This window comes from Delphinapterus leucas, chromosome 1, assembly GCF_059928025.1.
Source record: "Delphinapterus leucas isolate spDelLeu-1000000601 "Yukka" chromosome 1, BTC_Dleu_Yukka2, whole genome shotgun sequence".
Taxonomy (NCBI): Eukaryota; Metazoa; Chordata; class Mammalia; order Artiodactyla; family Monodontidae; genus Delphinapterus; species Delphinapterus leucas.
The window spans coordinates 183,122,587-183,148,144 of NC_143129.1; the positions used below are offsets into that span (position 1 = coordinate 183,122,587).

A 25,558-nucleotide genomic window follows, 5' to 3' on the forward strand; every position below is an offset into this window, starting at 1 on the left:
CCCCCCGCCCCGTGTCCTGGCTCACAAGAGAAACACCCACCGCCCCAGGGAGCCAGAGGCCCAGGCCCGGGCGTGGGGAAGGGGCCCGGACGAGGGGGCGGCCGACGGTGGCACCAGCCTCACCCTCAGCTGTTTCCACAGACCCTCCCAACGCGCTGACGGTGCTCAAGGCAGCCTCTGCCAGGCCTCCCTGGCCTGGCGTGGCCCCTCTTGGCCAGGCCTACTGTGCAGTCCCTGCTGTGCGCCCTCAGAAACACTCTGTGCCCCTCACCCCCAGACTCCAGCCCAGAGGAGGCTGGGGGAGGCTGGAGGCGGGGGGCTGGCTGCCCCTGCCCACCCACCCCCTTCTCAGCCAGACTGCCCCTGCCTGCTTGCCCCCCTGGGAAACTGGTCCAGCATCCCAGGGGAAGGTGGTCTGTGGGCTTTCCTCTGGCTGAGTCACCCGCCCATAGCACGTCCGAAACTGCTGAGGCCGCAGGGAGGCCATGCCCTGGGAGCGGCAGCCTGGACTCTGGCCCCTCAAGGTTTCTGTCTAGAACCTTCCTTGGTGGCTCCCACAGGTCCCCCTAGCTCAGATGGCCAGCTGCAGAGGGGAGCCCTGAGACCTCTGGCTGGCCCCCTGGACCTCTCCAGACTTCCAGGGAGTTAACCCGGCCCAGCTGCCCCAGCTGGGCCCCTGAAACACCGGCTGAGGACCTCCTGCGTGTGAGCTGGAAGGTGGCGGGTGATGAGAGGGACCCAGCCGTGCGCTATGGTGACGGAGGAGGCCGCCCGGGCAGACTGGAGACACGCCACAGTGTCCTGGGAGGGAGCAAAACCCTTGTCACGGAGGAGGCGAACTCAGGCCTGTTGCCAGGAGCCCAGGCAGTCAGAAGGGTCCCTCGGAGCTCCGGCACCTGCCCGTGGGGCTGTCCTCCTTGCCTGTTGTGTGGCCCAGGGGGCGGGGCGGGGTATCAGGGCAGGGCAGTGGCAGAAGCCTGCGGGTCCCCTGGGGTCGCTGGTCCCTGGCTTCTCTCCGGCAGGCAGCCAGACCCAGAGGGGGCAGCTGGAGGAGCCCGGGAAACTGCCTCTGAGGGAGAAAGCGTCTGGGGGGCGATGCGCCGGGGCAAGCCCGGGAGTTCAGGCTGGAGCCGGGCAGTTGCCAGAGAGCTGGCAACGCACCCTCACCGCCCTGGCCCGCCTGGCGGATTCCTGCTGCTGCTGCTGGATGGGCAGCTGCCAGCACTAGCTCGGGCCTGCTCTGGCCGCCCCCTCTCCAGGCTGTGTGATCTATTCAGGGCCCAAGCATTTGTCCTGGGGGACTAGGAGGGTGAGAGGGGGTGTCCTAGTGCCCTGTCCCTCCTCTGAGACGTTGGGAGGACGAGCTCCTGCTTGTATGTGGAGGGCACCAGCAGCTTATGAGATTAAGCTCTTAAAGGTCATTAGGCAGAAGAGGAGGCTGGGGCAGGGTGGGGAGGGGGTGGGGCATCGCCGAGAGAGCACTGGACCGCGCCCAGGGTCTGGGTGCTGTACCTCCCTCCGCCACTAACCTGGAGTGATTCCATCCCATGTGTCTGAGCCTCAGTTTCCCACCTGTGAAGCAGGGGCTTGTAGGAGTCATTGGTGCCACTCCCCAAACACTCCCGAGCGCTCCCTTCCAGTCACACAAAAGGATTGTGTCCCCCTCGCCCTCTTTTTTCAGTTAAGCGTGGCCCTGACTTGCTTTGGCCAATGCAACGTGGGCAGAAGTGCTGGGCCGTTTCAGGGGGAGGCTTTAAGAGCTGCTTGGTAATGTTCCAGAGGTGTCTGGCCTATGAGCCTGGGCCCTGGCAGAGCCCTTGTGCCAGTCTACCAATGAGGAAAGAAGTGTGTTGTTGTTTTGTGCCCTGAGGGTCTTGGGCCTGTTTGTTTCGGCAGCATCACCTGGCCTCTCCTGACCACTAGATCGCACCGGTGATCTCGAGCCTTTGAGGCTCAGTGGCATTCTGACTCTTGCTGTATCAGAGAAGGCTCTGTTCTGCTCACCGCCCAAGGGCTGCCCTGAAACCGTGTGTCTGGGAGCTGCTTGCCTTTCTGGTACCTGAGAAAGCACAAGTAAGGCTGCCCGCATTCCCACCCTGTACCCTGCAAGGCCGTGGCTGCCCTTTGCACGCAGGATAAAAATCTCCCCTCCCTTGGGTAGGCAGCCCAAGGCCCTGGTGACCTGGCTCCTGCTAACCTGTGACCTCATCTCCTGCCACGCTTCCTTGCCCTCCACACCCAGCCCCTTGTCTCCTCTCATCACCCAGACACGCTGAGCCTGCCCCCACCTCAGGGCTCGTGTGCTGGCTCTTCTCTCTACCTGCAATTCTTCTCCACATGGCTGAATCCTCAGTTTTCAGATGTCAGCTCAAATGCCACTCCCTGTCTTAGTCTGTCCAGGCTGCTATAACAAAATATCACAGAGCGGGTGGCTTATAAGCAACAGAAGTTTATTTCTCACAGTTCTGGAGGCTGCAAGTCCAAGATCAGGGTGCCAGCATGGTCAGGTTCTGGTCTCACCAGCCCTCATGGTGTCCTCACGAGGTGGAAGGGAGGAGGGAGCTCTGTGGGGGTCTCTCTCTCTTTTTTTTTTTTTTGCTGTACGCGGGCCTCTCACTGTCATGGCCTCTCCCGTTGCAGAGCACAGGCTCCGGACGTGCAGGCTCAGCGGCCATGGCTCACGGGCCTAGTTGCTCCGCAGCATGTGGGATCTTCCCGGACCGGGGCACGAACCCATGTCCCCTGCATTGGCAGGCAGGCGGACTCTCAACCACTGTGCCACCAGGGAAGCCCTGTGGGGTCTCTTTTATAAAAGCACTAATCCCATTCATGAGGCCTCCACCCTCCTGACTTAATCGCCTCCCCAAAGCCCCACCTCCTAACACCATCACATTGGGTGTTAGGATTGCAACATATGAATTTTTTGGGGGGGGTGGGGCACAAACATTCAGACCATAGCACCCCCTTGAAGGGGCTTCACTGACCACCCTGTTTTGCTTTCTCCTCCCTGACATGCTCTATCCCATTTTTCTGTTTATTTTCTTTATCTGAAAAAGCCTTATTTATGAATTTCTTCCTTTGCTTGTTTATCTCTCATTCCTCCCACTAGAAGGTAAGCTCGTGGGAACAGGAACCTCGTCTGACTTCTGCACTGCTATGTCTCCAGTACCTGACATATTGTAGCCTCTCAATAAAGACTTGTTAAATGAATGAATAACCTTGACCTTGAAATAGCTTCCTTTGCTGAGCCCTCTGTGACCCACAGATACAGTGACTCTATTTTCTGAACAAAAACAAAGAAATTTGGGACCTACAGAGAGAAGGACGTTGTCTGTTTCTCTGGTTGAGGCCTCAGGGCACGTTTCAGGGGGGCTGGGCCCTGACACCTGTGTGGCAACCCATACCCACAGCCCTGTTGGGCCTGTCTTGGCTGGTAAAGCAACCCCAGGCTCAGGGACGTGCAGTGGTCACCACCTTCTGACTTGAAGGCAGCAGAAACCCATCTCCAACTGGATCCCGTCTCTGGGGAGGCTCTGGGGGTAAGCTTGTAGGATGAACGCAATTGCTGCAGGAACCGGGGCCTCAGGGACTGGAACTGGAGACTCACTGCTTTTGAGGGGATTCTCCTCTTCTAGGTCCATCGCTGCTTGTTTCTGCTTCACCATTTGGTCTTATCATCTCCTTTCAGACTGACCTCCTCCTACAGCAGCCTCAGTGCCCCAAACAATCCCAGGGCAGTGTCTGATTGGCCCTGCTTGGGTAATGTGCCACCTTTGGACCAATCACAGTTGCTGGGGCCTTAGCCACATCCCCTTCCTGTGACCGGGGTGGGACAGGCTCTTGAGAGCATCATCGCCACCAGGGCCACATGCAGAACAGCAGTGGTGCCTAAAGGGAATGATGCTGTGTGATCGGGGACAAGCCGTCCACCACTGGGCTCTGGTGCTGGCTGAACCCCAGGGGGTGAGAAATCCCACGGTGACATCAATCCTGGGTGCTCAGCTAACCTGCCACGGGGGTAGGAAGGGGACCTGCCCCTTGAGATCAGGGTTTTCTTCTTCCGCATGTAGACCTGGTTTTGCCATCCTAGAGCAGCACTGTGGTGTCATGTAGCCCCTACCTAGGATGGCAGATGTCCCACAAGAGTAAAAGAAGGCTGGAAAAAGCTACATGCTATACACATTCTTTTGGAGAGTCGCAGTATACTAAAGGTTCTGAGAAGTCCTGCAATAAAGACATCCATTTCATTTAGCTTTTCATCTAGCTTTTCCCTCAGCTATTGGAACACAGAACTCAAGTCCTGAGCCCTGCTGCTTATGGGTTGTGTGTGATTTCTCCAAGCTTCAGTTTCCCCACCTGTGAACTGAGTGATAATACCAACCCCCATAGAGTGGTTTCAAGTGTGGAATGGAAACAGGTCTTTGGTAAGTATCTTGTGAGCCTGAAAGCGCTGTGCAGACACCTGACTATTTTCCGGTTTAACCCGGGAAATAACACATACTCTTTACCTTACAAGGTAAGTAATCCTGAGTCATTAAGATTAGGGGATGACAAAGGGAAAGGAGGTGACCCATCCAGGATTGGCCAGACAGGTGACTAATTAGAGGTGGGTGCAGAGGAATTCCAACAGCAGTGCTGTGGAGACTAAAGGCTCAGGGGCCAGGAGAACAGAGGCCACAGTGATGGGAAACCCTGGGAAGAGGTGCTGGGCAGGAGGGAGGTGCTGGCTATCACTGCTGAGTCTTTCTCAAGCCTTCTAATCAGACAGCATCACTGGTGTCCACTCCCCGAGCCTTCCTTGTCTCCCATGGGGAACTCTGCATAGGGTAGAGGTGGGTCTATGGGTTTGCTTGGGCTGCCTTAACAAACACCATAAGTGACTTAAGAGAAATTCATTTTCTAGGGAAGTCCCTGGTGGTCCAGAGGTTAGGACTCCATGCTTCCACTGCAGGGGGCACGGGTTTGATCCTTGGTCGGGAACTAAGATCCTGCAAGCCATGCGGTGCAGCCAAAAAAAAAAAAAAAAAAAAAAAAAGAAAGTCATTTTCTCACGGTTCTGGAGGCTGGATGAAGGTGTTGGCAGTGTTGGTCCTGCTGAGGACTGTGAAGGAGAAATCTGCTCCAGGCCTCTCTCCTTGGCTTGTAGATGGCTGTCTTCTCCCATGTCTCTTCACATCATCCATCTTCCCTCTACACAGCTAAATTTCCCCTTTTTATGAGGATAGCAGTCATATTGGATTAGGGCCCACCCACAATGACATCATTTTAACTTGGTTACTTCTGTCGAGACCCACCCCCTCCACATAAGGTCACATTCTGAGTTACTAAGAGTTAAGACTTAAACATAACGAACTTTGGAGAGACACATTCTACCCATAATGGTGGGCATTCTCCCGAGTGGGACCCTCCCTCCATCTCACCAGCCCAACTCCTTGGCCAAAAGCATGTGGATTGTGGCCTCCTGGCAGAGAGATGGAGCCCATAATTGTGTTAATTGCCACAATACCAAATCTGCAATTAATATGCCATGGGAACACAGAGCAAATGCACTAATAGCACATAATTGGACCTAAACTACACCCTCAGCAGGGCCGTGCGACTGCGCTCTGCTGTTTATGCTCCTTTTCAAATTAGCAAAGACGAGCAAATTAACATCCGTTTCCCCTTCACCCCGCTCCGAGGGGAGCTGAGGGGGAAACTCGGGGAGGGGGGATGCTTGGCAGGCACCCTAGTTGGAGCCCGTCCAGAGCCGGGCACCAGGCTGGCCTTTGGAGCTGTGGGCAGGATGAGGGTGTTGAAGGAGTGAGGAATCCAGAGCTTTCCACAAGTCCTGACACTGGGGCTTTGGCTGACCCCCGCCCCCCCCCCCCCAACTAAGATGGCAGAGAGTCTGGTGACTGGGGCATGACTCACATGCAAGTGGCAGCTGTTTGGGGCCTGGGGCAGGATGGGTTCGGCTTTGGAAACTTGAGGCCCGGTGCTGGGATCTCTCGTCCTTATTCCTGAGGTGGTGGTCAAGTCCGGGGGCAGATGGCAACCCTCCTCAGAAGGGCAGATACAAGCTCCTCTGCCCTTTCTGCACGCAGGCGGCCTTGTGTCTCCTCGGCCCCAGGGGCAGCTTTCTGGAGCCTCCTCTGCCCGTGCTTGCCTCCTTCAGCTGGAAGGTGCCCTGCTCGGGCCTGCTGGCAGCCAGCCGGAGCTTCTATCCTAACACGTGGCACCCCCGGCCCAGCCAGCGCCCCGCAGAGCCTCCACCTCCCCCACCCACCCACCGCCACGCGTCTGGGGCTCCCTGTGCTCATACTTGGCCGCCCCGTCTTCTTCCTTCTCTCCAGCTCCCAGGTCTTGCCCCAGGGACACAGGAATGGACTGAGCCTGTGGCCTGCGGTTCAGGTAGTCTTTCCTCGCCCATCTATCCGGGCTCCTAGCTGGGCCTGTGGGGGACCAGGGTGGGAGTCGGATTAACAGACTCCTCAGCTGGCCCCCTCCCCTCCCCTCCAGGCCACTAGGGTGCCCCTGCCCCCCAGGGCCTGGGCGGAGGGCGAGGGAGGCCCTTCTCGCTCCAGCGCCTTCCTGAAATTTGCTTGTCTGCCTTTCCCAGGCTGTGCTGGGCCTCCTGCCTGGCTCCTGCTAAGCCAGCCACAGCAGGGCTCATTGAGAATTCTTGGGTCCTCTCTGCGGTTGGTCCATGCGTTGGTGTCGGGGAGACTGTCTGCCTCTGACAGTCAGCTTCCTCATTTGCATCCCCTAAATCAATGCCTTCAGATGCTGGAAGCCCAGCGCAGCAACTGAGGCCAGCAGGGGAGAGGAGAAAGGGCTTCCTGCTGCCCTTTGAGGCCCAGGGGTGACTGGAAACAAGAGGCCCTAAGGGAGGGCACAAAGGGGCGGCAGCAGAAGCCCCTCCCTAGGCCTCCCCTGGTCCCTCCTGCCTGCCGAACAGGGAAGGGGGCAGCACCTGCCCTGTGGCTTTGCTGTGATCTTCTGGGCCCTGAAGATGCCTAGGGCTCTGACCCAGTGCCAATCCTGACCATGCATCCACCATACCAGGAGCTCCCAGAGCTGGAAGAGGTATTGGACAGGATGGAGATCAGCCAAGCAGTTCTCCCGTCTGGATGCCCCTCTGACTTTTCCTGGTGTTGCAGAAACTTTCACCATCAGAGCAGTTTCTGGGAGCTAGTGATGTTGTCGGTAAGAGCTTCAGCTTTACGGCCAGACAGATATAGGTTTGAATCCTGGCTCTACCACTGAGCTTTGTGACCTTGGGGCAAATTACTTTACTTTTCTCAGCCCCAGCGTCCTCCTCTGTAAAAGCATGATAATCATGGTATTCATTGCGTGTGATTGCTGCTAGCATTGAAATCAGATAATGCAAAGAATGCTTCTTGCACAGCGAACACTCACTATGTGAGTCATGCTTGTTATTTCTTGATTTCTGGGGGTGATTAATCCCTGCTACACAGATGAGGAAGGAGCAAAAAAGGTATCCCTGAGCAATTAAATGAACTGGAGGCTTGAAAGAGCCAGAATTTCTGAAATCTGGCTCTTGATTTTTATTGTCATTTGCTGGTCCAGGGAAAAACACAAAAAGGCCAGAGGAACCTCTGCTAATTCCATGCTGCACGGTCTTGGCAAGTCACTCAACCTCTCTGAACTCCTGCTTCCCATCAGTTAAATAAAAACCCCTATGAGGGAGGTTGTTGTGAGTCCCAAACGCATCAGATGCCCTTGAGAAAGGAAGTATGCTAAACAGATGCAAAATCTAAAGGGCTGCATGAAAGTAGTTATTATGACCATCACCAACTCCTTAGACATCTCAAGTACGTTCATATACGTCATCAGCACCATCGTCATCATGGTGGGAGCAGTTACCACTAACTGAGCATCTAATATGTGCCTCAGACTGAGCTAAACCCTTTATATGCATCCTCTCACTTGATCCTCACAATAACCTAAAGGAGGTATGGGACTTCCTTGGCAGTCCGGTGGTTAAGACTCCGAGCTTCCATTGCAGGGGGCACGGGTTTGATCCCTGATCGGGGAACTAAGATCCTGCATGCTGCATGTCGTGGCCAAAAAAAAAAAAAAAAATCTAAAGGAGGTTGATGATGTTGACGATGGTGATGGTGACCATTTTACAGATGAGGAAACTGAAGCTCAGAGTATCTAGGTTGTCTGGTCTTTTCTGCTAGTAATTGGAACCCAGGTATACCTGAAGTAAGACCGTGTGAGTAAGACAACCTTCCCATTTTTTTTAACCACTTTATTCTACAACCTCCCCCGTAATTCTAGGAAATATGATGGAGCTACGGATAGAACCCAAGTTTGGTGTTGTTTCCACTGTGCCCAAACAGTGGCCGTGTTTCCTCTGGGTAGTTGCTGCCCTCGCCTTTCCCTCCTCCCTGGAAACCCAGTCTAGTCCTTTCCATCAGCGTGTTGTATGCAGACAGGGCACATCATATTTGGCTTGTGTGCCCTCAGAGGGACCACGTTTGCCCATGTGTGGTGTGTGTATAGCGCATTGGGTGTATGATTGGTGCTGCAGAATAAAATAGCCACCCCTCCTCTCGGGCTTCCCTGGTGGCGCAGTGGTTGAGAGTCCGCCTGCCGATGCAGGGGACATGGGTTCGTGCCCCGGTTCGGGAGGATCCCACATGCAGCAGAGCGGCTGGGCCTGTGAGCCGTGGCCGCTGGGCCTGCGCGTCCGGAGCCTGTGCTCCGCAACGGGAGAGGCCACGGTGGTGAGAGGCCCTCGTACCACCAAAAAAAGAAAAAAAAAATGCCACCCCTCCTCTCCGTGGCGCAGAAGTGAGTGGCACACGTGCATCCCCTGGCAGCCCATCCAAAGAGAGGAGAAAAGGCTGTGTGTTACCTTTGGGAGTGAGGATAAGCAGGAAAGCTCAATCTCTGTCCCTTTTGGGGGTGCAAAATTGCGCTGCCTGGCTTCCGTGTCAAGGTGAGTTTTCCTTCCCTGGAAAATTTCACCGGCCAGAGATAGCCGATGCTTCATGTGTGGGAATTTCTGGTTCCTTTGTAAGTGGAGAGCTATAGAAAGCTTTGGAGAGAGTCTAACCCAAACCCACGCGCCCCAAGCTGACTCCCTGGAGACCACAGGAATGCCCCTTCCTAAGTCAGGGTTTCTGCCACTGCCAGAGAGATGTAAAGCCCCGAGCCATCAGCACCATGAATAATGGTGCTGAAATGAATAATGATAACAGCTGATGTCGTGCGTTGGTTCCTCTATCCCTCACATCCACCCAGGGAGGTGGGCACTGACTTATCTCCATTTTACAGATGGAGATACAGAGATTGAAGAGGTGGAGAACCTTACCCAAAGCCACAGAGGGAGAAACCAGTACAACTGGCAAAAATACAAAAAGGCTCACTGCCTCACTCTTTGTAAAAGCAAAAGACTTGAAACAACACATCATTAGGGAACTGATGAAATAAACTCCAGTGTGTCCGCAGGAAGGAAAACTCTTTCTCTAATCACAACACCTCTTTTTTTAAAAATTTTACTTTTGGCTGCATTGGGTCTTTGCTGCTGTGCGCAGGCTTTCTCTAGTTGCAGCGAGCGGGGGCTACTTTTCGTTGCGGTGCGCGGGCTTCTCATCATGGTGGCTTCTCTTGTTGCAGAGCATGGGCTCTAGGCTTAGTGGGCTTCAGTAGTTGTGGCTCACGGGCTCAGCAGCCATGGCTCACGGGCCTAGCTACTCTGCGGCATGTGGGATCTTCCCAGACCGGGGCATGAACCCGTGTCCCCTGCATCGGCAGGCGGACTCTCACCCACTGTGCCACCAGGGAAGTCCCCTCTACTCACAACACTTCTGACACCAAATGTGTGGGTCTTCCACACCAAAAATTCTCTGATTCTCTGTGGACATCAACTGGGTGTCCTACAAATGAACTTAATCTACTTATTACCCAGAGTTAGTACAGACCCCACGAGTTAGGGCTCAGCCCCACCTGCCTCTACTTCTTTTGCAAATCGCAGGTAGTGGGTCCCCAGGTTACCCACACTTGTCTGACCTGGCTGTGACCCCCCCCTTCAGTTTCAATAATTTGATATAATGACCCACAGAACTCGAGGAAACACCCGACTTACCTTTCCCAGTTTATTATAAAGGATATTATAAAGGATCCAAATGAACAGCTAGATGAAAATGTCCCTAGATCAAGATCTGGAAAGGTCCCGAGTACAGGAGCTGCTTTCTGTCCCTGTGCAGTTGGGGTGCATCGCTCTCTCAGCAAGTGGATATGTTCACTGGCCCAGAAGTTCGCCGAATCCTGTAGTTCAGGGATTTTTATGGAGGCTCCATTATGTAGGCATGATTGATTATTAACTCAATCTCCAGCCCCCTTCTTCTCCCTGAGGTTGGGGCAGAGTGGGGCTGAAATTTCCAAGCTTCTAATCATGGCTTGGTCTTTCTGGTGACTGGCCCTCATCCTGAAACTATCCAGGAGCCCACCAAGAGTCACCTCATTAGAACAAAAGATGCTCCCATCACCCAGGAAATTCCAAGGGATTTAGGAGCTCTGTGCTAGGATCCAGGGACAAAGGCCAAATATGGATTTCTTATTATATTACAATATTAGGCCACATGAGGGAGTACTATGCAACTATGAAAAGGAATGAAGACTCTGTTTGTATACTGAGATGGAACCATCTCCAGGATATTTTACTAAGTGAAAAAAATCAAGATGCAGAACATCTGGTGCGATATGCTGCTTCCCCCCCACCCCGCACTGCATGGTATGGGGGATATTAGTTCACTGACCAGGGATCGAACCCGTGCCCCCTGCAGTGGAAGTGCAGAGTCTTAATTGCTGGGCTGCTGGGGAAGTCCCGTGATAGGCTGCTTTTTATCTAGGAAAGGGAGAGACATATCTAAATATTCACTTGCATTAAAAAAAAATTCCCACAATAGAAGGATAAGCCAAAAAAGACAAAATGGTAATCTTCAAGGGGAGGAGGGGACAGGAAGGAAGAGACAGGAATGGAACTAGACTTCTCTGAGCATCTTGCTTTCTAGATTTGACTTTGGACCCATGCCAATATTTAATATAATCATATAAGATTAAATGGAGGGACTTCCCTGGTGGCGCGATGCAGGGGACGTGGGTTTGAGCCCTGGTCCGGGAAGATCCCACAGGCCGTGGAGCAACTAAGCCCGTGCACCACAACTACTGAGCCTGCGCTCTAGAGCCCGTGAGCCACAACTACTGAGCCCACGTGATACAACTACTAGAGTGCCACGCGCCTAGAGCCCGTGCTCCACAACGAGAAGCCACGACACTAAGAAGCCCGCGCAATGCAACGAAGAGTAGCCCCCGCTCGCTGCAACTAGAGAAAGCCCGTGCACAGCAACGAAAACCTAGGGTAGCCAAAAATAAATAAATTTTAAAAAAAGATTAAATGGAAATATTATAAAAGGGAAGGAAGCGGATAGATATGGGTTTCACCCAGGTTTGTCCCACCAGAGTTCCTGCTCTTAAGCACACGTCGTCGCGTCCCTCATTAATTATCCCTTCTAAAGGCAATGGAGTGACCTGGCCAGGCCACCAGAAGGCAGCGATGGGGCCAGACCTCCTGGTTTCCAGGGCCTCGGGGAACCCTGGTGGTGGTGCTGGGGCTGTGGTTTTAGTCCTATCTGTCGCTGTCATCAAGATTCTCACAACCTTCTCCCGCGCAGCCCTGAAGTGGGTTTGCCCCCAAGAACATCATTAGGAGAGCGGCCACAACGATGGCTTGCCTGCCTCCAGCTTGGGTTCCACAAACACTGGCCGAGCAGCGCATGCTGTGTTAATAGTAATAACCCGCCCACCAGAGAAGGACTCGGCCTTCTGGCAAAGAGCCTTCCTGCACGAGCCTTCATTTCATCCGTTTCTACTCTGGACTTGGGAATGAACAAGCCGGTGAGGAACCCCAGCCTGGATGAGGAATACCTCCCAGGGCCTCGGACAGCTGGAGGGTCTGACGTGGAGGGGCAGGCTGGCTCCAAGTTGTGGGATCCCGTGCAGGGCTTTTTTTTTTTGCATCTTGGGCGTAATTTCCTGTAGGGACGAAGGCATCGTTTGGGCTCAGACATGAAATTGAATCCCAGGTGTCCTTCTTTCTAGCAATGAGCTGAGCAAATTTTACATTTTCTCATCTGGAACCATAAAAGTACCTTCTGGAAAGAGTTGCTGGAGGCATAAGTAATATGTCACTTCCAGGTAGAAAGCTTAGGCTATTGTCATTAGCAAAAGCCATTTCAAAAGATGCAGCACCATGGAAATTCTGTGTCCTTTCTACTTACTGCTCAGACGGGCTGACTATACGTTCAAAAGATCAAGTCTTCCTTGCCTGGCTGACAAAGCCACCGGCTCAACCTCCCAGTCGCCGCCTAAGGATGGGCCTGGGTGGTGCCTCATTTCCCCCGCTCCAGGGCTCCCAGAGCTGCTGCTGAGCCAGCAGCTGGCTTGGCTCAGGCAACGACCCTCTCTGCTACCCATAGCCTCAGCTTGGATCGATCCCCATCTCAGGGCCATTTTGAGGATTAACTAATCCATCACGTGGAGACCTCTGAAAAGTGCCAATATGGCTGAGGCTATTGTCAGGCCAACCAGAGACTGAGTTCACTGGTTTCCCTGGCTTCCAACACGCTCAAGCTGAGCCTTGCAGCTGGACTAACTGTCCTATGGGCAATATCTCAGCGTGTGCAGGTTGCACTGAGCTCTGGGGCCGCCTGCCTGCCCACCTGCCGCTGGACCTGCTTAGATCTATCTCTCTGTTTCTCTAAGGGACAGAGTGGGTGAGAAGATAAAGGGATCAGGATTCCAGACACCGAAGAGCTTCAGTTTGTGTTGCTTACAGAACTGAATACATTTCCCCTCTTGGCATCAGCCTGTTGGCTCAAAACATAGTTCTGAGATTACGCCTTTCTGATTTTATGTTTATGTTCCAAGGTCCCTGGAAACCTACAGGCTATGTCTTTTACTCTCTGAGATGTGATCTGCATGATAATAATAAAAAACTAACTCAGCAATTCATTTAGTTCCTCACCGAGTGTTTACTGAGGACCTCCTGTATGTTCAGCAGTACACTAGGAGCTCGAAGGAAAAGAACAAACTACCATAGGTTTAGACCTATTGTATATTAGTCTCTAGGAGGCACTTTAATTGCATCATCTCATTTAATTCTCACAACTCTAGGAAATAGGAATCATTATCCCATTTCACAGGTGAGGAAAGAGATTCAGAAGGTTCTGTAACTTGTCCAAGGTCATTCGTAGTAGCAGAAGCCAGAATTCCTATCCAGTGCTGTCTGACTGTACCATCTGGGTCCTTCCCACTAGAACAGTGTGGAGAAGAAGAGGACACATGTGGAGTAGTCAATCAACAGCACAAAGTAGCAGATTATGAAGCCTGGATTGTTGGGTTAAGAGCATGTGGGTTTGGGGAGCGAGGGCCTGATAGTCCAGAGGACTTCCTGGAGGAGGCAGCCCAGAAAGTGCACTGGTAGGACCTGAGGCTCAGGGCAAAGGTTGGGGATGGTGTGCCATGTGATGCTGCCCCTGGGAAGGAATGAACTTGAACTCAGAGAGTGGTGAGACAGTGGGCCCTGAGGTCAGCTGGGTGGGGCCCAGGCATGAGGGGTGGGAAGCCCAGCAGAGCTGTCTGGGCCTGATGAGGTGGCAGCAGGGAGCCACTGGGAACCAGGAAGGCCCGGAAGCAACAGCAACACCCGGAGAGGATGACTCTGCAGTGCTGGAGAGGAGGAGTGGGGGGCATGGCTTGGAGATGGCAGGGGCCAGGCAGGTGCCTGGGGGAGGGGTCTACCCAAGGGAGTCTAGTCCTCTTGGACTCAGGGGCGGGATGGGCAGGGGGATGAGATGTGGAGTCTTCAGGCTTTGGTGGAGGATGACTTTGAGGGACAAAGGACAGGGAAGAGCATATTCCATCGCAGACTGCTTTGAAACTCCCTCCAAGGTCACATCACACCTCTGTTCACTGCTGTCCAAGGTCTTCCTGTGGCCTGTAGGATTAGGTCCAAATCCCTCATCTTGACATTTAGGGCACCTCACAATGGCTTCGATCTACCTTTCTGGGCTCTTCACCCACCACTCTCCTAAATAAGTCCTCTGCTCTCCACAAACTGAGTGACTCATTCTCCTCCCAGCCCCCCAGGCTGCCTGCCCACCCTCCTTCACCCCATCCCAAGCTGGTCTCGACAAAGCCGTCTCCACAAAGCCCACCGGCCAGTCAGACCCTCTCAGCAAACAGGGCCAAGGGCAATCACTGTGCGGTGAATCACCTTTGATAGCTCTTCCAGCAGAGTCTTGAATAATTAACATTTTATCGTTTAACCTTTGCTGTGGGTGTCTCCTTAATGCCAGCCCTGTCCTTGAGGGCTGATCTTTTTACAGTATTTGTTTCAACTAGGGAAGTCATTTCGCCTTAGTTTCCTTCTCTGCAAAATGAAGCCAATAAAGTCGGCTCATAGGGCACAGTGCCTGGCACTCAGCAGACCATCCATGACTGTCCCGGTCCTTTCCTCTAGTGTGAGGCGCCCCCAGGGGTCGGGGGGAGGTAGGGACCCCAGGACAAGAAGAAAAGAGAAGGACCCAAGAGCCCTGAAGGGATCCTTCTTCATCCATTTGGATTTCTGCATTTCTAAGGGACCGTTAGCATCACACTGAGATCTAGAAAGGGTCACCTGCACAACCCGCCTTTAAAAAGCCACAGACGGATTTCTTCAGCAAATGGAGGCATCCTGAGTTACAAATTCAGGACGGACTTGGAACAAGCACGCTCCCTCCCAGCGCTGGAACCACTGCAGCACGTGCTGCGCAGCCCTTGATTGTTTACAAAGCGCGTTTCGCTGACCTCGTCTCCTTGAATACCTTTCACCCGCAAGCTCCCTCTCATCACCGCCACTTGGCAGAAGAGGGCACCGAGGTTCTGGGAGGCGACGTGACTTGCTCGAAGTGGCGCAGGGTGTTGGCGCTCAGCGGCCCTGGGCTGCACCCTCCAGCGGGGTCTGCTGGCTTGGGGTGGGGCTGGGAAGGGGAGAAAGGGGAGGCACGGGCCCCAGGGTAGCTCTCGCTCGGCTCCGGGGCCTGTGAGCGCACGTGGGGATGAGGAGTTGATGCTCTCGGCTGCGGCAGCTAACAGGGGGGTGCAGCCCCCGGGTCCTCTCCCAGCCCCTCTCGGGCCCAAATCCCCGGCGCGGCCCCGCGGGCGCGCGCTCCAGGCCCCGCCGGCGGGTTCGTAGGCCCGCGCACCCCGCCCCCACCCCACGCCCCGCGCGCTCCCCGGGGCGCCGCGCGCGCGCCTCGCCGTCGCTCCCCTCCCCGCCCCTCCCGCCGCCACCCCGCCCCCGGCCGGGTACCCTCGCCGGACCCGAGAGAGAGCGCCGCCGCCATCTTAGTTGCTGCCTCTGCCTCCAGCGAAGCGCTGCCTGCACCGAGGGGAGGGCGCCCGCGGCCCGAGCGCGCGGCCCAGCGTCACGGCGGCGGCGCCTCCTCGGACCCCGGTGCTCGCCGCAGCGCCAAGCAGCCGGCCTCGGGCCACGAGAGCCCCGCTCGGCGCCCCGCGCGCGTCCCTGCCGCTCCCGCCTCGGGCGGGCCGCGGCGCCGGGAGCCGGAGCGATGCTGCGCCGCCCTGCTCCCGCGCTGGCCCCGGCCGCCTGGCTGCTGCTGGCCGGGCTGCTGTGCGGCGGCGGGGTCTGGGCCGCGCGAGGTAAGCGTCGGGCCCGGGTAGGGACGCGGGGGCTGAGCACCGGGAGCCGGGTCGGGACGCGGGGTTCGGGGCCCGGCGCGCGGCTCTGGGTCGCGGCGCAAGAGGCTGTGGACGCGCGCTGCAGGCGCCGGGGGGAAGCTGGCCGCCCTCATCGCACCCGCGCCGGGTTGGTGGCTGCGCGGATCTGGGGGGACGTGCAGAAGGGCCGAAGCGTCGGTCAGTCTTCCTCGGCAGCGCCTGCAGGCTGGGGAGGCATCCCTGGGGTGAGATATCGGGTACGTGTGTTGTGTGCCGAGATGTGCATCAGGCCGGGTTTGCACGCACAATTTTTGGTGTGTGCTTACATAAGAGCCCACTTCTCCGCATCCTTTCCCCAGATCCCGATTATCTGCTGCTGCTCTACCGCGGACGCGGCGTCTGCGCCCTTTTCCGCCTCCTTCCAGGGTCTTTTAAACGTGTTTTCGAACGAGCCGAGGTTGAAACTTCTGGCTCCCCTCCCACCTTTTCACCCAAAGGTGAAATTGTGATGAGGTTTACGACCGTCGTCTCACCCGGTGTCAGAAATCTTCCTCTCCTCCACCCCCGACGCCTTGGTGCAGTTTTTCTGACAGTAATTTAGGTCGTGCAAAAACGAGAAACCCCTCTTTGATTCCTTAGGGCCGAAATTATTTTATGGTTACTTGGCCAAAACATATTACTTAGTGAATCGATTGTTTTGTTGTTGTTTTAACCTTCAACCGCTTAACCTTTTCAGCGTTACACGCTCTCTGATATTGACTGATCTTGCCAACGAAAAGCTTACGCATTGCAGATATATGCTTCCGAGTGGATCTTGGAATCATAAACATTTTCCTCGGCCTTGGAGCAAAGTAATCTAGGTGTAGTCTATAGAGTGCTTGCATCTATCCTGATTTTTTAAATCAGAAATTTTGAGAGAGGGAGGGTTGATGGAAGGCCGAATGAAATGGTCATATTTCAATTTAGCAAAGCTTTTAAAATAATTATCATTTTCTCTTTCTGGGCATGACATATCAAGAGAGGTATGGTGTTCACAAATTAAAGGGCAGGAGAGGCAAGTGCATGTTTTGTTGTATGTTCCTTTCTTCACATCCAGGATGGTAAACTTTGAATACTTCTTTCATTTATTTCATTTCTAACATTCTTTTGACTCTGTCAAATTCAGGTCTCAGTCACTAAGTAGCTAATTGTTCTCAGTTTGATTTTACATCAAGGTAAGTTTGAAATGCTCTTTCCAGATGTGGGATGGAGGTCTCTAAGTCTAATAGATCCAAGGAAAAATGTCAAAGTTTGCTTCTCTTGGGGAAAACCCACACAGCTTAAAAATATGTGCTTGGATTGGGTATTTTGGGAACAGTTCAAGTATATTTAGTTTAGTCAGTGATAATATTTCTTGTTAAAATCCACATTTTCTTAAGTTTGTCCATTCACCTGCATTTGGTGTTCATTATTGAATTAGCAAATGGGCTAATTAATTAGCCCATTAGCATTATTGAAGATTTCAGCTATCAAATGTCTTCATTATGGCGGACTAACAGAAATCTTATGTGAAAGACGTGTTGAGGGCTTGAGTCCTTTGTAATTTGCTAACTTTCTCTAAGCTTTTCTTGGTGAATTTATAATGCTTAAGAATCTTAGTCTTCCAAATAAAAACACATTTTAAACATCAGTTATTCTATTGCATTTGTTGGTTTTTTTCCAGCTTGCAGGTTAGAAAAACGTCTCATGAATGTTCCATGAAATGCTAATAAAACGATTTCATTTTGAGATGTTACAAGTAAATTTTGTATTTAAATAGGCAGTTTGTGGGGACACTTTCTGTGGGCTAATTGTAAAAGATGATCATTTCAACTAATACCTGAATTTTTAATCCTGCAAAACAGTGTGACATTAGTAACTGCTGTTCATTCATACTGTAGCTACCTCTAAAAATAATGGGGGAAAGATAACGTATAAACAAGGAGAGAATGTGAGGTTTTGTAATATAAATTCCATTGTGACTATTAATTCGTTGTTTTATGGAGAACCCTAAATTTCACTTTAATTGTAGCTGTAGTTCTCAAAAAAAAATCAAGTAAACCAAAACATTAGGAGAAATTTCCTTGGCATGCCCTATACTGCCTTCCTTCTCTCCAGTCCATCAGTGATCGGGAAATAGAAAACTGAAATAGAGAAAATAGAAAGCTTATATGAATATTAAATAAAAATAAATGCAATCTTGTAATGCGTTTCAAAACCAATAGATAACATTCACTGTTACTTTTCTGTTTGCGCACAAACTTCTCAGTGGAGCCTCTCCTCACCATCCTGGTTGAAATTTCATCTCTCGGAACCCCTGAATCCTCCCTCCCCTGCTTCACTTTTTCTTTTCTCCATAGCACTTACCCCATTCTAACACGCTCTGTTATTTACTTATTCTGTTTATTGCCTGTCTCCCCTCACTGGAACATATGCCCCAAAGTGGAAGGGTATTTTGGTCTGTGTTGTTCACATATGTATCCGCACACAGTAGGCACTCAGTGTTTTGTGAATGAATGTATAACTCTGTTCCAGTTTAGGCAGCGTAGTGTCTTTACATCCTAATTTTTACCTGACAGATAAGTGTTACGTACTGAGAAAAGCATTACAGAGAGAGTATAAAGGAACTTGAATTCTACAACATGGATATAAGACTTCATTAGTAGGTAATTTTTCAAGGATTCATTATGTTGATTGCAGCATTGGAGTATTAGATCATAAAAGTCTGTATCAGCCTTTGACGGCTATAGCTCTGTGGCTACCAATTCGAGTTCATTTTTCAAAAAAACTGTAATTCTCAGCTTTTTGGGAAAGCTTAAGTTTTTACCTTGTGTTTCACAAGCAACTTTGAGGAAAAATAATTTTATTGTAGACCTAAATATTACACATAATTTAACATTTTTATTGCTGAAAGTAAATTTATTTCACGAGACCTATAACTGCTAAAGAAATAATAAAATATTAATAATCCTGAATGTATTCCGATTTAAGAGCTGTGACTCGATTAACTGGAACCCTCAGTTAACTGGAGTCCAGCTTTTGGCTGCATCCTACTCTCAGGAAAAAAACCATAAAACCAAACAGTTTCCTAGAAATTCTTTTTAAAAAGGAAGTTTTAGGCATTCATATCATACATTATCTGGGTCAGTACTATTTGATTTTTGAGCCAGAAAAAGCAGTTAATTAAGTTTTAGGTATGAGGAATATGACCAATAAATGAATTTTTAATGGAATGTGATAACATTTTTGTATTGGAATTAGAAAATGCTATAATTCCATGATACTAGTTTTAGGACTTGGTTAAGCTTACTCAGCCAATTCTTAACATTTAAGATGCGGAACCTGAGGGATATTAAATATTTAAGACATGAAAGAAAAGGATTGAATTTTTTTCGTTACTGCTTTCTAAGATAGGAAAATGGAATTTTTTGGATAGAGTTTTCGCTTATAAGAGTTGAAACAAAATAGGAGATTTGGTTATTCTGAAAATCATTGAGTCTTATTTCTCACCCCTTCTGATTAATTGAGGTTTTAGATCATTATGTTCTTAAAAATATACTTTGGTCATGATTTGGTAAGAGCAGAGGTACTTAAGAAATTTATCTTTTATAATTGAAATTTAAGGTATTGATTTGTGATATTAGATTTTTAGTAGAGCTGTTCTATCTCCAGAATGTAGATTCAAAGTTGGTGGAAATGATTTATGCAGTGTCATGTTCTTGCACTGTTTAAAAAACCCCAAACCCTCACAAGTGACATTTTGACACCAGTAGAGGCTATGCAAAGGCCAGAGTTAGGAACCTTCAGACTATGACAGTCCTGCTCTGCCTGCATGTCAGCCTGATGCAAGGTGCCCGTTTTTCCATAGAGTCACCACCACCTAGGAGTTGGGGCACAGCATCCAGTTGTCCCCTATTTGATAGATCCTTTCTTCCCTATGTTTTAGAGAGATTTTTGTTCATTTTCTCATTCAGCTGTAGGATGATATTAGATGAAAAACTTCCACAAGATAATGTTGCTAAGGCTTTTTTATTTTTAAAGTTCTAGGCAAAGATTCAATTACTTCAAAGTCATGGAATTTAGAACTTCTTAAAAACCAATAAGATACATCTGAAAGTTAACTTCCTTCTATTCCAGAACCCCATTGAGAAGTATGCAGTGGCATGGTAGAAGAAGAACCGTGTGTTTCTTTTTTACCTTTGGTCGGGCATGAATTTTTTTTTCCTGGAATTTTTCTCTGCAGCAGTTATGTCTGAATTTTATTTTATTTTTTATTATTTTGGCTGCGTTGGGTCTTCATTGCTGTGCGCGGGCTTTCTCTAGTTGCGGGGTGGGGGGGCTACTCTTCGTTGTGGTGCGCGGGCTTCTCACTGTGGTGGTTTCTCTTGTTGCAGGGCACGGGCTCTAGGCACGCGGGCTTCAGTAGTTGTGGCTCGCGAGCTCTAGAGCGCAGGCTTAGTAGTTGTGGTGCACAGGCTTGGTTGCTCTGCAGCATGTGGGATCTTCCCGGACCAGGGCTCGAACCTGTGTCCCCTGCATTGGCAGGTGGTTTCTTAATCACTGTGCCACCAGGGAAGCCCATGAATATGTTTTGAACCAGTCTCATTCTCTCGTGACAAGAACTGTTCTATCAAGTCTGCTACTCTTCAAGTCTACCTTGATCTGTACTTTCTGGAACTTATTGTTTTAGGGCAAAAGAAGACTTTCCTGCATCCAGTCTTTTTTAATTTGAAAAACAGGTTTATTGAAATATAATTCACATACCATAAAATTCACCCTTTTAAAGTATGCAGTTCAGTGATTTTAGTATATTCCCAGAGTTGTGCACCCATCACCAATATCTAACTGCAGCACATTTTCATCACCCCCAAAAGAAACCCCATATCCCTTAGCAATCACTCCAAATTCCCCTTTTTCCCATTCCCCCCTGGCAACCATTAATAGACTTTCTATCTCTATGGATTTGCCTGTTTTGGACATTTCATATCAGTGGAATCATTATAATATGTGGCCTTTGTGACTAGCTTCTTTCAATTAGCATGATGTTTTCAGGATTTATCCATGTTGTAGTGGGTGTCAGTGCCTCATTCCGTCTTATAGCTGAATAATATTTGCTATAGACTGAATGTTTGTGTCCCTCCAGAATTCATATGTTGAAACCTAATCCCCAATGTGATGGTATTTTGAGGTGGGGGCTTTGGGGAGGTGATTAGGTCATGAGGGTGGAGCCCTCACGAATGGGATCAGTGGCCCTGTGCAAGAGACCCCAGAGAGCTCCCTTGCCTCTTCTGCCACCGGCGGATACAATGGGAAGATGGCTATGAACCAGGAAATGGGCACTCACCAGACACTGCATCTGCTGGCACCTTGATCTTGGGTTTCCCAGCCTCCAGGACTGTGAGAAATAAATTTCTGTTGTTTATAAGCCACCCAGTCTATGGTATTTTGTTATAGAGCCCAGAGAGACTAAGACAATATTCCATACTATGTGGATAGACCACGTTTTATATATCCATTCATCAGTTGATGGACATTTGGGTTGTTTTCCACTTCGTGGCTACTATGAATAATGCTGCTGTGAACATGCATGTTCAGTTCTCTTGGACATGTATTTGTGTGGACGTACATTTTCAGTTCTCTTGGGTGTATAACTGGAGTGGAATTGCTGAGTCTTATAACTCTATGTTTAACATTTTGAGGAGGTACCAAGCTGTTTTCCAGAGTAGCTGCACCATTCTACATTCACTCTTGACCTCCATAGTCACTCCCAGGAGCATCTTTTTAATTAGATACATATTTCACAGTTGTCTAAGTGTTTTCTTATGACATTTCTAAGCTGCTGATTTTTTTTCCTGCTCTCCGGATAAATTGGCATTTCATCCAACCAACTCCTTCCTTCACCCCTATCTCCCATATCATTTCTACCCAGGACATTAGACTTTGAGTTGAAAGGAGCTTTGAAAGGTCTGTCCTCTGCACTTAAGTAGCCTTCCCTGTAAAAGAGACGTTTCTTCACACGTCCCTGACAATTGATCATTCAGCCTGGGCACTTGCTAGCTCACAAAGAAACCGTTTTCTTCAAAACATTGTTTGGGGCTTCAGTCAGCTTTCCTTAGGACTAAATCTTATCAATCCCTCAAACCTTTGCAGGCACCCAGCCATGCAGCTCTTTGTTTTTGTCACCTCTCACTTGAAGAAAGGCTGAGAGCATCTGTGGCCAAGCATCCATCCCCCAGGCCCTGATTTCTGCCTGTGGTCTGAGGGATGAGCTAGTACAATGCTGCAGACCCAGTGATTGGGGGACACCCTAGTCACAGCAGAGTAAATATCTAGGGCTTAACTTTATGAAAGGAATTGTAAGAAACACTAGAATTCTTAAACTATGACTAGTTTAGAAAATGACATTTCTTCATTCATTACATTTTTGTTAATACTGACTGGCTAAAAAGTACTTTGTTAAAGTAAATTGGTTTGTCTGGTCCTTTGATTTATTCTTTAATTAAACCGTTTGTTATTTACCCAATCTTCAATTCATAGTATAAAACACTTAGAAATGTCTTTAGATTGTAAGTGAATTTTAAAACAGTAAACATGAATGTCATCTTTAATACCTGCTTAAAAGTATAGTGAAGACATATTTATTCTGAGCTCTTCCTAAATCTTAAAAGTATTAATACAGGACTTTCATTTTAAGGACCACCAAGAAAAAAAAAATTGAAGGTCATAAACTCAAATTGTAGATAGTGTAAAACTTGAGTGATTTGTATGAGGTTGTCTAATAAGTGACTTTTAAAGAGCAAAATTTATTCCATCTGAAATGCAGAATCCAGTCACATTTCATTTTGTGTATCTCAGACGTAGTTAATGATGAATATTGATAGGACCAGCTGCGTAGTCAAAGTGTGGGGCTCCTTTGTTCAAAAATTATTAGGAATTTCAAGATGGCAGCAGGGCATTAAACCAGGCATGGGGCCCGGCACACCCAGGAAACTGGTCCTGAGTCTTGATAGACTTAATGTGGCCAGAGTATTAATAGAATGTGGGCCTGACTCTGAGATTTTAGCCAGAGCCCTGGGTCCTCTGGGCACCTCTCAGATGAAGCAGCTGAGGCCCAGCCCTCCTCAGCGGCACCTCCCCACTGGTGTATCCCCCTCCCGCCACTGCAAGACTTATTCACTGGTGGCCTCGGGGTGGAGACTGCACACTCTGCTCTGTCCCCCAGCACCTGGCGAAGGACAGAGCATGCTCAGTTCACAATAGACAATGCGAGCACATGGGAGGTAGAGGCTAATTGAGGAACAGGGTAGCTTTTGACTTGGGGGATTAAAGCCTTTCCGTCGAGCAGATTATACTTACCTTTAAAGAGCCTTGACTAGTTCAAGCCAGTTTCCTGTTACTCGTGGAATTAGTAACAAGGATAACAGAAATAATTAAAATTCTTGGGTAATCCCTAATCTTTCTTTTTGCCATGCGTTTCACGTGTTTATCAGAGTAGCTAGTAAGTAGCAAGATGCACTGGCCTGAATTTAATTTTCTCCCCAGGCCGCTCTCACTTTGGGCCACAGTCATGAAGAAAGGTGGGAGGACTGTAAGGTAGGCAGCAGCCATTCTCAGCCTTTGAGCGCCTCATCTGCTAGTGCTGTGTTAATGGTAGGGTCCCTTGATAATCCCTCAGCCTGAATTATAAAGCCCCAAGTTGGCAGCGTTTCTGATCTTGCTTCTGAGTTGTTTGTAAATATCCATTAATATCTGCACATGATTCCTGAATACAGCACTTTCATTTGCAGGGCTTTTAAAAAGCCCATGCCCGGGCTTCCCTGGTGGCGCAGTGGTTGAGAGTCCGCCTGCCGATGCAGGGGACGCGGGTTCGTGCCCCGGTCCGGGAAGATCCCACATGCCGCGGAGCGGCTGGGCCCGTGAGCCATGGCCGCTGAGCCTGCGCGTCCGGAGCCTGCGCTCCGCAACGGGAGAGGCCACAACAGTGAGAGGCCCGCGTACTGCAAAAAACAAACAAACAAAAAGTCCATGCCCAAGTGTACGAAGCCTTCTCTTGTTTAATTAAGGGAAGCCATTTGTATCTTAGAAACATTCAAAGCCTGGAATGGAAAATGAATTAAATGCTTTTTTATATGAAATCTGACATTTTAAAACCTTTTCTAATCGGAGGAAGATGTACCAGTGGGATAATTTAGTAACATAGCCTCTCCCCCAATTGTGACTTCAATTAATAATAACTGCAACATTAATACTTGTTGGATGAAGTGTTTTAGAAAGGTCATAAGTGCCAGTAATTAATATATTTGCTTATTCAGTTAATAAAGTTTGCTGACCCTATTTTTTTCTAGAATTAGTCCTTTCTGAGTATTGAAAGGCTTGATATATTTATCACTACTTTTAAAAAGTAATGCATAAGGCAAGTATGTCTTCACTGTACTTTTTTCTTTTCTATGAAAATGGCGTATGCTTATGTGGTTTTCAGTACTGATGGACAGAGTGAACCAGGGGCAATGAGAAAGCAAACATGGGCCACCCAGGCCAGGCTTCGGTTGTTTAAGCCTGAAGGGAGAGGGCTAAAAGGGTTTCCTGAGGTTTCTGTTTTATCTAGAAACTCATCTCAGGGGTATAGGAGAGCCGGTGGGGATTTGGAGCAGAAGCTTTGCCTTAGAATAGAGCAGTCCTGACTGTACCTGCTTATCTTTTGGAAAACCGAAGTACAGACAGGTAAACTGAGGCAAGCTGGTACAGTGGGCGGTGGTGGAACCCTGGCAGCTGAGGAAAGCCCCAGTGGTGGCTAACAAAAGTCAGTCCGTGTCTAGTTCTGGTCAGGTTGAAATCTTGTCTCCTGAAATGCTCAGGTACGTTTTATTTCTCTGAGCTCGGGTTGCCTGGGTCAGGGGAACTCAGCCCAGGTGAGACTACCCCAGCTCTGTGCTGTCTTCAGCTGCCTTAACCTGGCTTTGTCTTGATGTATTGTTTCCTGGGACCCATTTCTGATTCCCAGATGACCTGAAAAGGCAAATTCATCTCACTCTATTAGGAATTCAGATTGGAACTCAAGTTATATTTTCCCCTGGAAACATTGTTACAAACTGCTTAAAGCTCCGAAAGTGATGGTCAGAAACCAGTTTACCCATTACGAGTTGAAAATCAGGCAAATATGCAGTAAAACACAGCCCACACACAGCATTATAATATTAATCGTTATATAAACCAACGAAATGCTGGTTCCCATTTTGTGGTAAGTAGGTCTTGGAGTAGTAGAGCAGCTTCAAAGAATGTGTGAGGCATGCTGGCTTAGGCGTGGAATGAAGAGGAGCCTCCAGGAAGAGAAAGGTCGAGGGAGTACGAGCCCGATGATCTGAGTGACCCAGCCTGTGAGAGGAAACCGAGGGAGTGAGGCCTGTTCATTGCGACCCCAAAAACGAAAGAGAGGCAGCGGAAGAGGGGAGACCCGGGCCAGCAAGCCCCCTGGTACCCAGGTGGCAGCACTGCCTGGGGTGGCCGGGGTGGAGGAGAGGCAGGGGTTTAGCAGGCCCTCAGCAGGCGGAGTGTCAGCCACGCCAGGAACTGCCTGTATGTGCAGGTTGCCCCTTCAAGAGAATACTCACTGATGTGCATCGTTTAAACGAATGACTTACGGTCCGATGTACTGAATGTTTTTCATCAAAGAAAATTTTACTTAAGAATTGCTATTTAAAACCTTTCCAGGGCTTCCCTGGTGGCGCAGTGGTTAAGAATCCGCCTGCCAATGCAGGGGACACGGGTTCGAGCCCTGGTCCGGGAAGATCCCACATGCTGCGGA

General features: G+C 50.0%; 1 protein-coding gene across 1 annotated transcript in view; it reads left to right on the forward strand.

The window, feature by feature from the left end:
• The first annotated feature begins 7,786 nt into the window (after positions 1 to 7,786).
• CLSTN1 (calsyntenin 1) overlaps positions 7,787 to 25,558 on the forward strand; it is an 87,092-nt gene continuing 69,320 nt past the window's right edge. The window contains exons 1-2 of the mRNA XM_022598739.3: positions 7,787 to 7,855; positions 15,147 to 15,720. Of these exons, the coding sequence (XP_022454447.2) occupies positions 7,787 to 7,855; positions 15,147 to 15,720 (643 nt within the window). The remainder of the gene's footprint in view (positions 7,856 to 15,146; positions 15,721 to 25,558) is intronic.